Source organism: Vombatus ursinus, unplaced genomic scaffold (genome assembly GCF_900497805.2).
Source record: "Vombatus ursinus unplaced genomic scaffold, bare-nosed wombat genome assembly UNPS02014818.1, whole genome shotgun sequence".
Lineage (NCBI taxonomy): Eukaryota > Metazoa > Chordata > Mammalia > Diprotodontia > Vombatidae > Vombatus > Vombatus ursinus.
This window is the reverse complement of record NW_020954596.1, coordinates 29384474-29397039: the sequence shown is the minus strand read 5'-3', so window position 1 is coordinate 29397039 and position 12566 is coordinate 29384474. Positions and strand designations below refer to the sequence as shown.

The following is a 12566-nucleotide window of genomic DNA, read 5'->3' as shown; positions in this document are numbered from 1 at the left end:
TAATTACTAATTGCAAGGCACTATGCTAGGCTCTGGACATATAAAATTTAAAAAGCGATACAGTTCCTGGCCTCAAGGAGCTTACATTCCATGGAGGAGTAGACATTATATGTGTATATATATATAAAATATATATGTGTGTGTATATATATATATATGTATATATACATATATAGAAGATTATACATATATATATTATTATACATATAAAGATATATTATTATACATATAAAGATTTTTGCAATCTTGAAAGTGTTGTCTAAGTTTCAGTAACAATAATTATTACACAAATAAATCTTTGAAAAGGTAAATTAGATAGAGGCATGGGAAATACACAAAGTATTCTAAGAATATTTAATTAAGGAGGGAAATATTTTCTTCTGCAAAGGGCTCATAGCAGAGAAGTCACCTGAGTTAAGCTTTGAAGGAATAGAAGTAACTTAACAGCAATAAATGATAAGGACCATATTCTGGATATGGGACACATCTTTTTTTTAATTTTTTTAAAAACTTTTTTAGGCAATTGGGGTTAAATGACTTGCCCAAGGTCACATAGCTAGTAAGTGTTAAGTGTTTGGTCTGAGGTCAGATTTGAACTCAGGTCCTTCTGACTTCAGGGACGGTGTTCTATCCACTGCACCACCTAACTGCCCCTTATGGGACACATCTTTACAAAGGTAAAGAGTGGAAGGCCTGGGAGGCAAAAGGTCAAGAATCAGAAAATCACTAATTTGGCTAGGACATAGTGTACCTATAGGGAATTAGGTGAAATAAGGCTAGTAAAGGTAGACCAGGAGTTGATTTGGAGGGCCTGAAATGCCAAGTCAATAAGTTTGTATTTTTTTTCCTATAGTCTACTAATGGTATTTGAGTAAGGGAGTGAAAGGATCATACTTGTGCATCAGGGATAAATTTTGCATAAAGGATAGATTCAAAAGAGGAGGAACCAGAGGCAGAAAGATCATTTACCAGTCCCCTTAATGTACTGTCTTCCTCCAGTAGAAGGTAAGCTTCTTGAGGGGAATAAATACATGTTTGTATTAAGAACCATAGCACTTAACACAGTTCTTAGCACATAATAATTGTTTAACCAATACTTTATGTATCTAAAGGGACTAAGACCTTTGTATTACAGATGAATATACCAAGGTCTAGAGAGCTTAAGTTAAGTATTCCACCCCCCAAACTCACATGGGTAGTAGGTGACAGAGATTCAATCTCTGGTTCTGTAAGTCCAAGTTTAGGGCTCTTTTGACTATATTAACCAGTCTCCCAAATAGAAACATTGCTTATAAAATTGCTTCTTAATGTATAAATTACTGTTGAAAAATTAAAAAAAAAAACCTTAAAGTCAGAAAATACTCCTATATTCGATAATCTTAAGGTGGTAACATTAGAGAGGTGCTATGTTCGTGCCTTTTAGATATTAAAAGTACTAGGAAGGTGTTTATCATAGTGGGTGGATCTCTATGAAAGACCTCTAGAAAGATATGGATGAGAATTGAATAAGATGAGTAAATAGGAATGGTTACACCTTGAACCAGTGGAGGAAATGCTCAAAAGCAATGATACCACAGATTCAACTAAATATATAAGTGCAGAGGAGGAAAGAAATCCACTTTAGAATGCATAGGTAGACCACATCTAGAGACATGAAAACTGAAGTGTGTCATGTAAAGGTGACAAGACTGGAAATCAGATGAGTAATAATTTGTCAAGGGCTTAATGTGTCATAGGTCCCTTTGGCAGTCTGGTGAAATCAGTGGATCCCTTCTCACAATGATCTTTTTGAATGCATACAACAAAATACACAGGATTTCAGTGAAAAATCAATTATGATAAAATATAATTCAAATTATAATTCAAAACATTAAAAATATAACATTCCCTGAGGTTAAGAATTCCTGGAGTAGACGAATTGGAGATGTTTACATCTAATATGTTAAATAGGGAGAGCAAGTTAGATATCTTCAAATATTTGAAAGGTTGCCATATGGAAGAGGGATTAGATTCATTCTAGCTATTCAAGGGAATAGAATTAAGAGAAAAAGATAGAAATTATAAGAAGACATATTTTGGCTCAGTATAAGAATTTTCTAATAATTATAATTGTCAAAAATGAATTTGGAGGCCTTGTGAGGAAGGAGCTCTCTATAACTATAAATTTTCAAACAAGCTTGTTGTTTATTAAGAAAGCTGGAGAAGAGATTTATCTACTGGGTGGGTTGCTGACTACATGTCCTACCAAGTCCCTTCCAATTTTAAGGTCTGATAGTTCCAGATACTTCCACTCATGTCTCTTACTTAGTGTCTAATCTTAGCTTTATAAAGTTTGGATAATGAATGCTTCTAATCAAATGAGTAGAACTTTTTCTATTGCAATCTAGTGATTTCTAGATAATCTTCCTTATGGCACCATTGTTTCTTTTATGGCATCTATTTTGTTGTCATTGTTGGTGGACAGCATTATTTCAGCACCACTGCTCCTGCTGATTCTTTTAACAAAGGTTGATAAACATGCCATCATATTTCTCCCCTTTCCAGCCACTGTTAAATCAAAACTGCAATGTCTCACAAGACCAAGAGCAAGGACTGCACAAGTGTAAAGTGGTCAAACAGCTGGAAATCATAAATTTGTAACAGTGTGCTGAGAAAAGTCTTAAAGCTAAGTGAAATTGTTGTTTCTCTAAACACATGATCTTAAATGATACTATCTTTTACCATTACTTTAAACTTTGTTAAGACATGTCCATATTGGCCCAATTTTTCTGAAGACTAAATGGAAATAAACATTTTCAGACTGACAAAGCATGGTAATTAAATTTAGAACTCTAAAAATAAAAAAAAAAGTACCAAATACTCACAGAAGCTGCAAAGAAAATAGTCCTTCAAACAGGCTTTTTGGAAGTTCTGTAATTTTATTTCCATAAAGGACGCTATTAAAAAAAAGTTAATGATTAGGAAAATCAGAAAGTACCGAATATAATTACAGAATATGTGTACATCATATTGGAATCTGTGCTATCACAACGCATTAAGACATATTACAACATTATGAAGATCTGATTTCTAGGTCTGGCTTCCTTGCTCGCAAACAAGTCAAATAACCTCTCTTTATCAGAGTTTTCTCATTTGTAAAATGGTGATGATAATGCTGTTGTGGGGATAAAATACTATATTTGAAAATGGGTTGAAAACTATGCTAAATGAGAATATTTAGAAGCATGTCTACTAGCAAGCAGATTTCAAAAATCAATATGCTCAAAGACAGTTTACAAATTTTGCAGTGATCTAACCAGCATTTATCAATGCTCTCCATTTACAGGCTAAAACAATGGATGAGTATATTTTCAGTAAATGTGACCAGTTTTCTCAAAACCATTCCTACAAGTCCCAAAAAGTGACCAAAAAAGAGAAATGGAACAGAGTAGACATATTTCGATTATGTGTTGATTTTCCTTGGGTATGGTGCCTGCTTTCTTTTAAATATGTCACTGCAGTTTCATAGTTATGTCTTAAAAAACATTAAGGACCATTTATCTGTTATTTAGGAATAAGCAGCGTATGAGGTGAAGTATTACTCTGACACCTAGAAGTATCAGTACATAGGAATTAGCAGAAAAAGTTGAAAAGTTGAAGTAGGAAAACAGCTTCTGTTCAACTGGTAAGATGGATATAATGAAATTGTTGTGGTTCCAACTCTCCACCTTGCTTATTCTTTTATTTCCTAAGCTAACAGCCTTCAAGCTTAACTCCCTGCTTCCAGTTTGCCGTGAACAGTATTGCCAGCCTAAAGTTATGAGCTTTCCAACCCCTGACTTTCTCTATGCTACTCCTATCTCAAAGACTTCCTTATAATGGCTTCCCTTTCAGGGCCAAGTACAAAATCTTCTCATTGGTTTTCAGAGCCCCTCAACCCTTCCTCTGCCCCAATAATTTGTTCTCATTTTACCTATCCTGCTTTATGTAAACTCTCCTACTTCTCATCATGCACCACCTGCTTTAATCAGGCAAGGTCATCTTACTGTCCCTATGGATAGACTTGATGTCTTATGAAAGTGCCACCTTAGCTAACATGAGAGACTTACTATTACCAGAGGCTTACCATCAGATGACTTTTTTTTTTAGGCAATTGGAGTTAAGTGACTTGCCCAGGGTCACACAGCTAGTAAGTGTCAAGTGTTTGGTCTGAGGCCAGATTTGAACTCAGGTCCTCCTGACTTCAGGACTGGTGCTCTACCCACTGCGCCACCTAACTGCCCCTCATCAGATGACTTTTTCACTGCAATCCATGAAACCATCACAAATGACACAGAGGGGTTATAATCCAAAAGATTAGAAAAAGTTTTGACACTAATGAAGTCGTAGATATGGTACTGAAGTAAGTGTGTGTATCTTTACATATAAACATACCATACAGCCTGTCTATAAGTGACATCTATGTCACTTCAAGTTTGTTTTAAACATATACACACATGTATACACATACATACACATGCACATGTGTGTATATATATATGTATATGCCATTTATAGAGAGGTGATGTGGAATAGAGAGAGAGTTGGCCTCAGGGACAGGTATACCTGGGCTCCAGTTTTGCTGCTGATATTTACTGTGTAATGCTGGACAAGTCATTTTAGCTCCCACTGTTCCAGACAACAGTCTGAGACAAAAAAAATTACAGAGAAGGTGCCAACCTGAATTGATAGAGGGAATTTCTACTCTGAGAGTACCTTATAATCAGTGAAATTCTGGGTCATGTTTCTGTCCCTATGATCATTTACAGTAAAATGACTTGATGTTTCTGTGTTATTTTTTGATTAAACTGAATCCTATATGTAAAAAATGGATCACTAGGTGGCTCAATGGATAGAGTGCTGGCTTAGAGTCAGGAATACCTGTGTTCAAATCCAGTCTCAGATAGTTACTAGCTGTGTGACTCTGGCTGCGCAAGTCCCTTGACCCTGTTTGTCTCAGTATCCTCATCTAAAATGAGCTAAAATAGATGGCAAAATGGGTTATCAAGAGTAACACATGACTGAAAAATTACTATACAACAAAATATGTAAAAATCCTTCATAAAACTTATAGTTTCCTCTTACCTGACAGAATACATAATGATAAGGCTAAATAATCTCTCCCCACACCACCCCCAAGAAGATTTATATCAGGCCATTCAGCTTTTGTACTATAAAAATGACAGTGTCTAGAATAGCAACAGAAAGTGCTCACATTGGAGGAGGAGAATGAAGTCTCTGGTGCTGAGGTGAGTATAGTACACTTCACTATAATAATTCCTACATTAAAGAAATTACTGGCAATAAATATATTATACTTTGGCCTTCAATTCCTCTCCTATTAGCCAACCATATGGAACTAATTGTTTTCCTATATACTTTCTATTCCTATAGACTGGTTCTTGGATCTATTTGGTTGCTGTATCCATATTCCAGCTTTTCCAGCTGGATGGGTCCTGCTAGAGGCTGTACTTTGCTGTCACAACCTTTGGCATTCCAACATCACCTCCACAACACAAGGCATTGGAATATGTGTGTGTGTGTATGTGTGTGTGTGTGTGTGTGTGTGTGTGTGTGTGTGGAGAATGACCTAGAGGACAATGGAAAATGAATGTGTAAGTAGTCTATTAGCAACCTAGACATGCAGGCAAGAAATAGAGGGAAGTAAGGCTCTAAAATGGCCTGGATACCCATAAGGAAATATATGCTCAATTTAAGAGAGGTAAATATTAAAGATTCAAAAGAAATTGTGAAATTGTAGTCTGCCTCCCAGTCTTAACTCACAGAAATGCCATCATACTGTATCATGCTGGCAGTAACAGAACATAATGAGTATACTAACTAAGCTGAAGCAAAAGTCAACTCAACAAAAATGTAAGCAAAATAATAGGAGAAAGAGAAATATAACAGTGTTAGAAATGTAAATATAGAAGATGGGCTGCTGAGATCATTAAATGCTTGCACAATTTCCCAAATATTTCCTAGCACACTTTTTTTCACCTTATCAAATTTAGCCCCCATCTCATTGTTCATTTTCAGTTTGTGTCTGAGCATCTTCAGCCATCAGGTGCAAAGGGAAAAGAAAAATGTACTCCATTTACAAATGCAGTCTTTCTTTCATTTCTTCCTTCCTTCCTTCCTTCCTCCCTTCCTTACTTCCTTCTTTCCTTCCTTCCTTCCTGCCTGTCTGCCTTTCTCTGGTGCAGTTTGTTAAGGAAAGTTAAGGGATCCCCTGAGCTTATCTTTTTGCATTGCCATATTTTCCAGAAACACTGTACCTAGATTGTACAATATGCCCTGAATGTGGCAAGGATGAAGCCCCACCTGAACTGACATAATGTGTTGTCTGCACCCCAAGCTGGACACCCTGTGTATCCATGGGAGTCAAAACAAGTGCCAGTCAGTCTGCACTAGGTTGAGCAATTGCTTGTTTAGCTAGGACGTTCGTAGATAAGTAGACCATCTTGTCTTCATGGTGTAGCAGTTCCCAAGGGAAAAGAATGTGACTTTTGCCATCACCTTGCTCTTCCTCTTCAGGAAGGGTTTTGTCCTTTTCCCACATTTACTACATCTTTCCCTCTTCCATACCATACTCCTTTAAATGGAGATTTGTGTTTTCTCCTCCTTCCTTTGTCCTACTGTCATAAATATGCAAACTTCTATATGGATTGTGAACTCTTTGGGTTCCACATGCATGCTCATTTCTTTTATAATAGATCTAGTTTTCATGGAAGTTTCATGCAATTGTGATTGTCTGCCGACATGTTGAACTCTAATCTTAAATTGAACTAGCAAAATAAATTACTACATTTCCACAGGATCAAAGTGATCAATTAAGTATAACTTCAAAGAACCTTCTACAAAATAAGAACAAGATTTTAAAATGTGAAATCTGCTACATAACTCAAGTATTATAGTTCTTACATGTTAAATGCTGATATTAACATTTACTGAGAAGAAATAAAGACATTTTGGAAATTTGGTAAATATTTTTAAAGTTTTTAAGAAATTATTTCAATCCAAATGGAAAATTAGAAGATAAAGTGAATCACGAAACCCTCGAGGTGGCACAAATGAAGATCTCAGTGTTGGCTCAGATCATCACAACTGTGCTATTTAGAGTTCACAGGTGCCTTCTCTCTAAGGAATACAGAACACTTTAAAAGGAAAAATTTCTCCTGCCTGCAACTATGAACTACTTGATTCTGCCGTGTTTCCCTTATGCAACATACTTATTTTTAATAATATACAAACTTCCCTCCTCCACTTCCCATTTGACCTTACTCTCCACCCCAGATACACACAAAATTTTGAATTGGAAATATGACATTTTCCTTTTCCAAATTCTTTCCCTCCCTGAACTGCCATTGTCAACAGCAATAAACCAAATAGTAAATTAGAAGTGACTACTCTATGCTTTCCCAAGACCAGATCATCAGGTCAGCTTGGTTTAGTATTTCTGAATACTCATGTGAACACCTGAAAATAATTACTTCTCCCTTTGCTGTAGAAATGAAAATAACTTTCCCAAAATGCCACAATAATCTCTACTATAAGAATGTTAGCCTTAAGTAAATTATTCTGTTGGCAATTGAAGGTGTTCATTAGGGCCCTGAGGCATGAGGGTAAGTTCCCACCTATTATTAATACACTTTGAAATTCTAATTAGTTCTATAGCCCTATTTCCATAAAGCCTTTTTTTCTTTCCAAATATATTTTTATTAACATATTTGTTAATATTGCCTAAATGACTCATTGTATCCCCTCTTCTCTCCTCCTCCCAGAGAATCATTGCTAAAACATTTTTTTCTATTCTTTAATGTTTAAGTTAAATTGGGAAATCACACACCTAATTTTATTTTCAAACTTTAAAGTTCAGTTTTTTTAAAAAATATTTCTAGATTTTTTTTAGGTTCATTTTTTTTTCCTGTGGAATTTGGAGGGTCCTGCAAGAAGAAAAGAAATGATCTGTGATAACTAAACAAACTTTGGAAACTTCATCATTTATCATCAGAAAATCCTTTTATTACTCAAAAGCTGCCATTGTGGATTTAGTCTTTGAGAGATGAAAGTGACCTCTTTCAGAAATATCTTAAAGTTATGAAGTCAGTGATAAAGCCCTTTAGCAAGAGATGGCTCCATTACTTTTCACCACTACAACTCCACTTTTATTAAAGAGGCTTTATCTCAAAAAAGATTTCACTCTTTGTAGTCATTATTAGGTTCATCACTATTAGGGCACTTTCAATGGAGGGTGCTTCTTTCTCCTATTGTAGAAGTAAAATTTCTTGGGAAAAAATAGGAGTGGAATGTAGACATGAAAGGGGGTTATGTTCTTTAACTCCCATTTAAAATATTAGACACTATTTTTTTTTCCTTTTGAGGTGTCCTAATATAAAATTTTATATCATAGTACAAAAAGTACAAAGATAATATGCACAGACTAAATCAGTATTTAGTCAGACCTTAATGTTATTAAATATTTGATATGAGAATACTTACAGTGAGTTCAGTGATCGCAGGCCATGAAAAGCATCTGGTGCAATTTCTGAGATTTGGTTATTGCTTAGGTCACTAAAATGAGAAATCAGTTTATGTTATATTAATTCAATCTGATTCTCTAAAAAGTAACAAGTAATATAGAATGACTTAGCATTGGAAAAAGTGAAAAATTTCCCTGTAAAATATTTGTTTGACATCTACAGATGAAAGTTGAAGCTTGTTCCATAAAATACTATTCTGAGTAAAACAGGTTATATGACTACAAAAATTAAAATCAGCTGTGTGAAGCTCGTGTTCAAAAACATTTTTAGATAGATTGTACTCACAGATTCAGCTTTTGAAAAGAGAGAACCTCAGAAATTTTTATTTCAAAAGTTCATGTTAATGAAAAATCAATCATTAATCATGGATTAATGAAAATCTAAGTTAAATGAAACAATGCTACTATTAATGAACTAAGGATTGCCAAAGAACTAGCTAGCTATCTGTTATGTTAGTGAATAATGAAGCTGCTCAAACTCTGTTAAATATCCATACTCATATGGGTTCCTTTATACAAATATGAACTATTTTTTAAAAAATACATATAAATTGCATAATATTCCAGAGTGTTTTCTAACTCACATTCTTCGAAGTTTTTTATATGGTGAAAAAGCTCCAGGAGGGATGACCTTGATTGAATTTTGTTCCAAACGTCTATAATGAAACAGAAAAAGAAAACAATGTTGAAGTGGGATGAGAGAGTTTTAAATATGTATAATTCATGTCCAGATTCCTAAGAAGAAGCCAAATTTCTGATCACTATAAATGCCCTCATGCTCCTTTCCCCAAAAGCCTTTAGAGAACTTAGGGCCCAATTGTATTTATGCAACAATTTTGAGGGTGGGGTGATCAGATAAGACTTCATGAAGAAACTAGCTCTTGAAGGTATGTAGGATGGTAATAGGTAGAGGGAGGTGGTAGGCTAGAAAATTATAAAGATAATCTCTGTCCCTCTCCATATAGAAAAGCTGACCTTAGAACCCATTATTTAATTCTACACTCAATTTTTGTTTTTATTCTTCTGAATTTTTTAAAAAGAAATTCTATACATGTAAATTTTTATTTAAAGGCTTCTAAAAATCTGAGAGCCATCCTTCCTAATTCTGTGATTATTGTTTTTAATTCCCCCTCCCCTTCTATGCCATATAACTTTTTTGATGATTCCTCTGTGAATTAGCACATATAAGATTTATCATCAGCTGAAGCTACCAAAACAAAAGTTAAGTGGCTGAACATGATTAGGAGATATCATCTTGTCCACTGTCCTGCTATCTCACCTAAAATTTTTATCCTAGAGATGTACAGAAAGTAGGAAAAAAATCAGTTCTATTTTTGGGGATTGGAATCTCTTTAGGAAAGATTTGCTTTCTGTCTAAATTGCAGCACAAATTCTCAGACCATTTCTATTCTTTTTCTAAGCATGTATTACAAATGGATCAAGGAATCATCAGTTAAGAGCTGGAAGATAGACCATTTAGTCAAGCTACCTCATTTTATAGGTGAAGGAACTGAGGTCCAGGGAGGTAAATAACATGGCTAGGATAACCTGGCAGTGGCAGATTCCCTTTGCCTCCAGAACCAGGACTCTTTCTACTATACTAAGCTGCCTCTTCATAAGAGCTTGATATCTCCAACTACATATTAATAGTATAGAATTTCTCTACTTCTCCCTACTCTATCCCACAAATTGGTAATAATCGGCCCTCTAATCTTCTCCTGGCTGATTTTTTCTTAGATCTCATTTTTTCCAGGTTTTCATTGACTACTTTAGCCCACACTAAAAAGCCTGTCTCTGAGTTCCTACTGCACTTATATTCAAATTTATACAATTTTGTACTTAACTATTATCTATTTGACATGTTAATTCTTGGTAGTTAGAATAGATATTATACTTTAAGGGCTCAATAAACACTTGTTTGTGTGATTGACTTGATAAGTATACTATTAATTTAATTCAATCAAACATTTATTAAGCACCTTTAATTTGCAAGTTCCTGCATTAGGAATAGGAATGACAAACAAAATAAAATTGACATCCTAGGACATCGATGATTCTACCTTCTACTAGAGGATATGACATATAAAAGATAAGTAAACATCAGATCATTTGAGGACAGAGGAAGCATTACAAACTAGAGGGACTAGGAAAGGCTTGGAATAGAAAATGTCATTTGAGCTGAGCCTTGAAGGAAGCTAAAGATTCTAAGAGGCAGAGGTAAGGAAAACGTCTATTCCAGCCATGAGGTAAGGAAAAAGCCTATTCCAGGCATGTGGGACAAAAATCTGCAAAATTCATGGAGGTGGCAGGTGGAATGCAAAGTTCAAGGAACGGGAGGCAGACTAATTAAGAGGCTATTTCAGTCATTCAGGTGAGAGCTGATAAGGGCTTGAACCAAGAGGAAGGAGAGAAAGGCACAGATGTGACAGATGTGGAGTGGATCACAGTACAGTCAATCTGGTGTTTTTAGACAGCCTAATGACTAAAATGGGCTGTCTCACAGTGTTGCCAAATCTTTTTGGCTCTACTCCAGTAGAATCTCTACTTCAGTACAATCTCTCACGTTGATCCCATTGTCTCCATTCCTATAGCCATAACCCTTGTTCAGGTGCTAATTCTCTCTTACATGGAATATTTTCCATGTTACAATAGTAACAAATGTCTAGTTGGTTTACCAGTCAGCAGTCTTTCTCTTTTCCAATCTATTCTTCACACAGATACCAAAATAATCTTATCATATAGGACTGACCTATATGTCACTTCCATGCTTAACAAGCTACAGTGAAGATCCCCAGCATCCAATTAAATACAAACATTAATTTGACATATAAGTCATTCACAACCTGGCTTTAATATACTTTCCCAGCCTTATTCATGCTACTTTCCACACATTTTAAATTCAAGACAAAGTGGACAGCTGTTTCCTGATCTTGTCCTACACTCTTCCAACCACCATGTGCCCTTATACATGGTCCTAGAAAATGCGTTCTCCTTATCTTTGCCTATTAAAATTCTTTCCTTCAACAAGGCCTAATTCATGTGGTACCTTTAGCTATGAAGCTTTTCTTGATTCTGCCACATGAAAATGTTCTTTTCCTTCTTAAATTTTCCTAAGCCTACACTGTCAACATCTTTCATTTACTCTACCACACTCTCATTTTCATCATGTGTGCATGTCATATGCTCTTCATTGAAACATAAGCTTCTTGAAGGCAGGAATTGTATGGTTTTAATACACAGAGCTGTCCTACCCATATAGTAGAAACTTAGTGAGTGTTTCTTGATATCTAATTAGTTGATCCACCTAAGAAAATGAATGAAGCTATCAACTCAACACTTTTGCCACTGATCTCTCAGTAACATTTAACAGAAAAGGCCAAAATCTGCTTCTAAGGAATTTTGGATGATTCTCTTCAAAACCTTTCCAAGCAAATGGTAATTAAAAGCAATACTAATAGTTATTACCAATAGAACACAAAGAAACCTGATTCAATGAATATTACCTAAAAGCCCACCAAAAGTTATCTGCAGGACACAAAGAACCTGAGTGAGTCAGAAGTCAATTCAAAGAGATATAATACAATCAGGACAGAGAGATTAAGTATTTCGCCTCAAAGTGATGAATCTGGAGAACATTGATAACACTCGCAGTCCTTCACCAGAGTAGAAATGATGAGAGTTTTGTACACAGTTAGCAATAATTATTAGTTAAAATAGCTACTAGATGGAAAGCTAGAGTGATTCCTCTCCACTAATCAGCTGTGTCAGTTTATGGTACTTGCCTTGTGCACAAAAATTCCTAGTATGACTCTGATGACATCCATTTTCTTTTACCACTATATCTAAACAACGACAACAATAAAATTAAAATAATCTTAAAAGGCACCAACTTAAACAGACATTCCAGGAATTTTCTGGGCAAAAGAATCACCACGTATTTGTGATAGTTATTATGAGAGGGATATTTGGGAAGTTTATGGTTCCGTGTAGACTTCTTCAGGTGGGT

General features: G+C 35.2%; 1 protein-coding gene across 2 annotated transcripts in view; it reads right to left on the bottom strand.

Moving 5' to 3' along the window:
* The window catches only part of SLIT2 (slit guidance ligand 2), a 397271-nt gene that overhangs the window by 118606 nt on the left and 266099 nt on the right, over nt 1-12566 (bottom strand). For both annotated transcript variants that reach the window (XM_027836326.1, XM_027836327.1), the window contains exons 10-12: nt 9145-9216; nt 8521-8592; nt 2865-2936 (exon numbers count right to left, since the gene is read on the bottom strand). In XM_027836326.1, coding sequence (XP_027692127.1) covers nt 2865-2936; nt 8521-8592; nt 9145-9216 — 216 coding nt within the window. The remainder of the gene's footprint in view (nt 1-2864; nt 2937-8520; nt 8593-9144; nt 9217-12566) is intronic.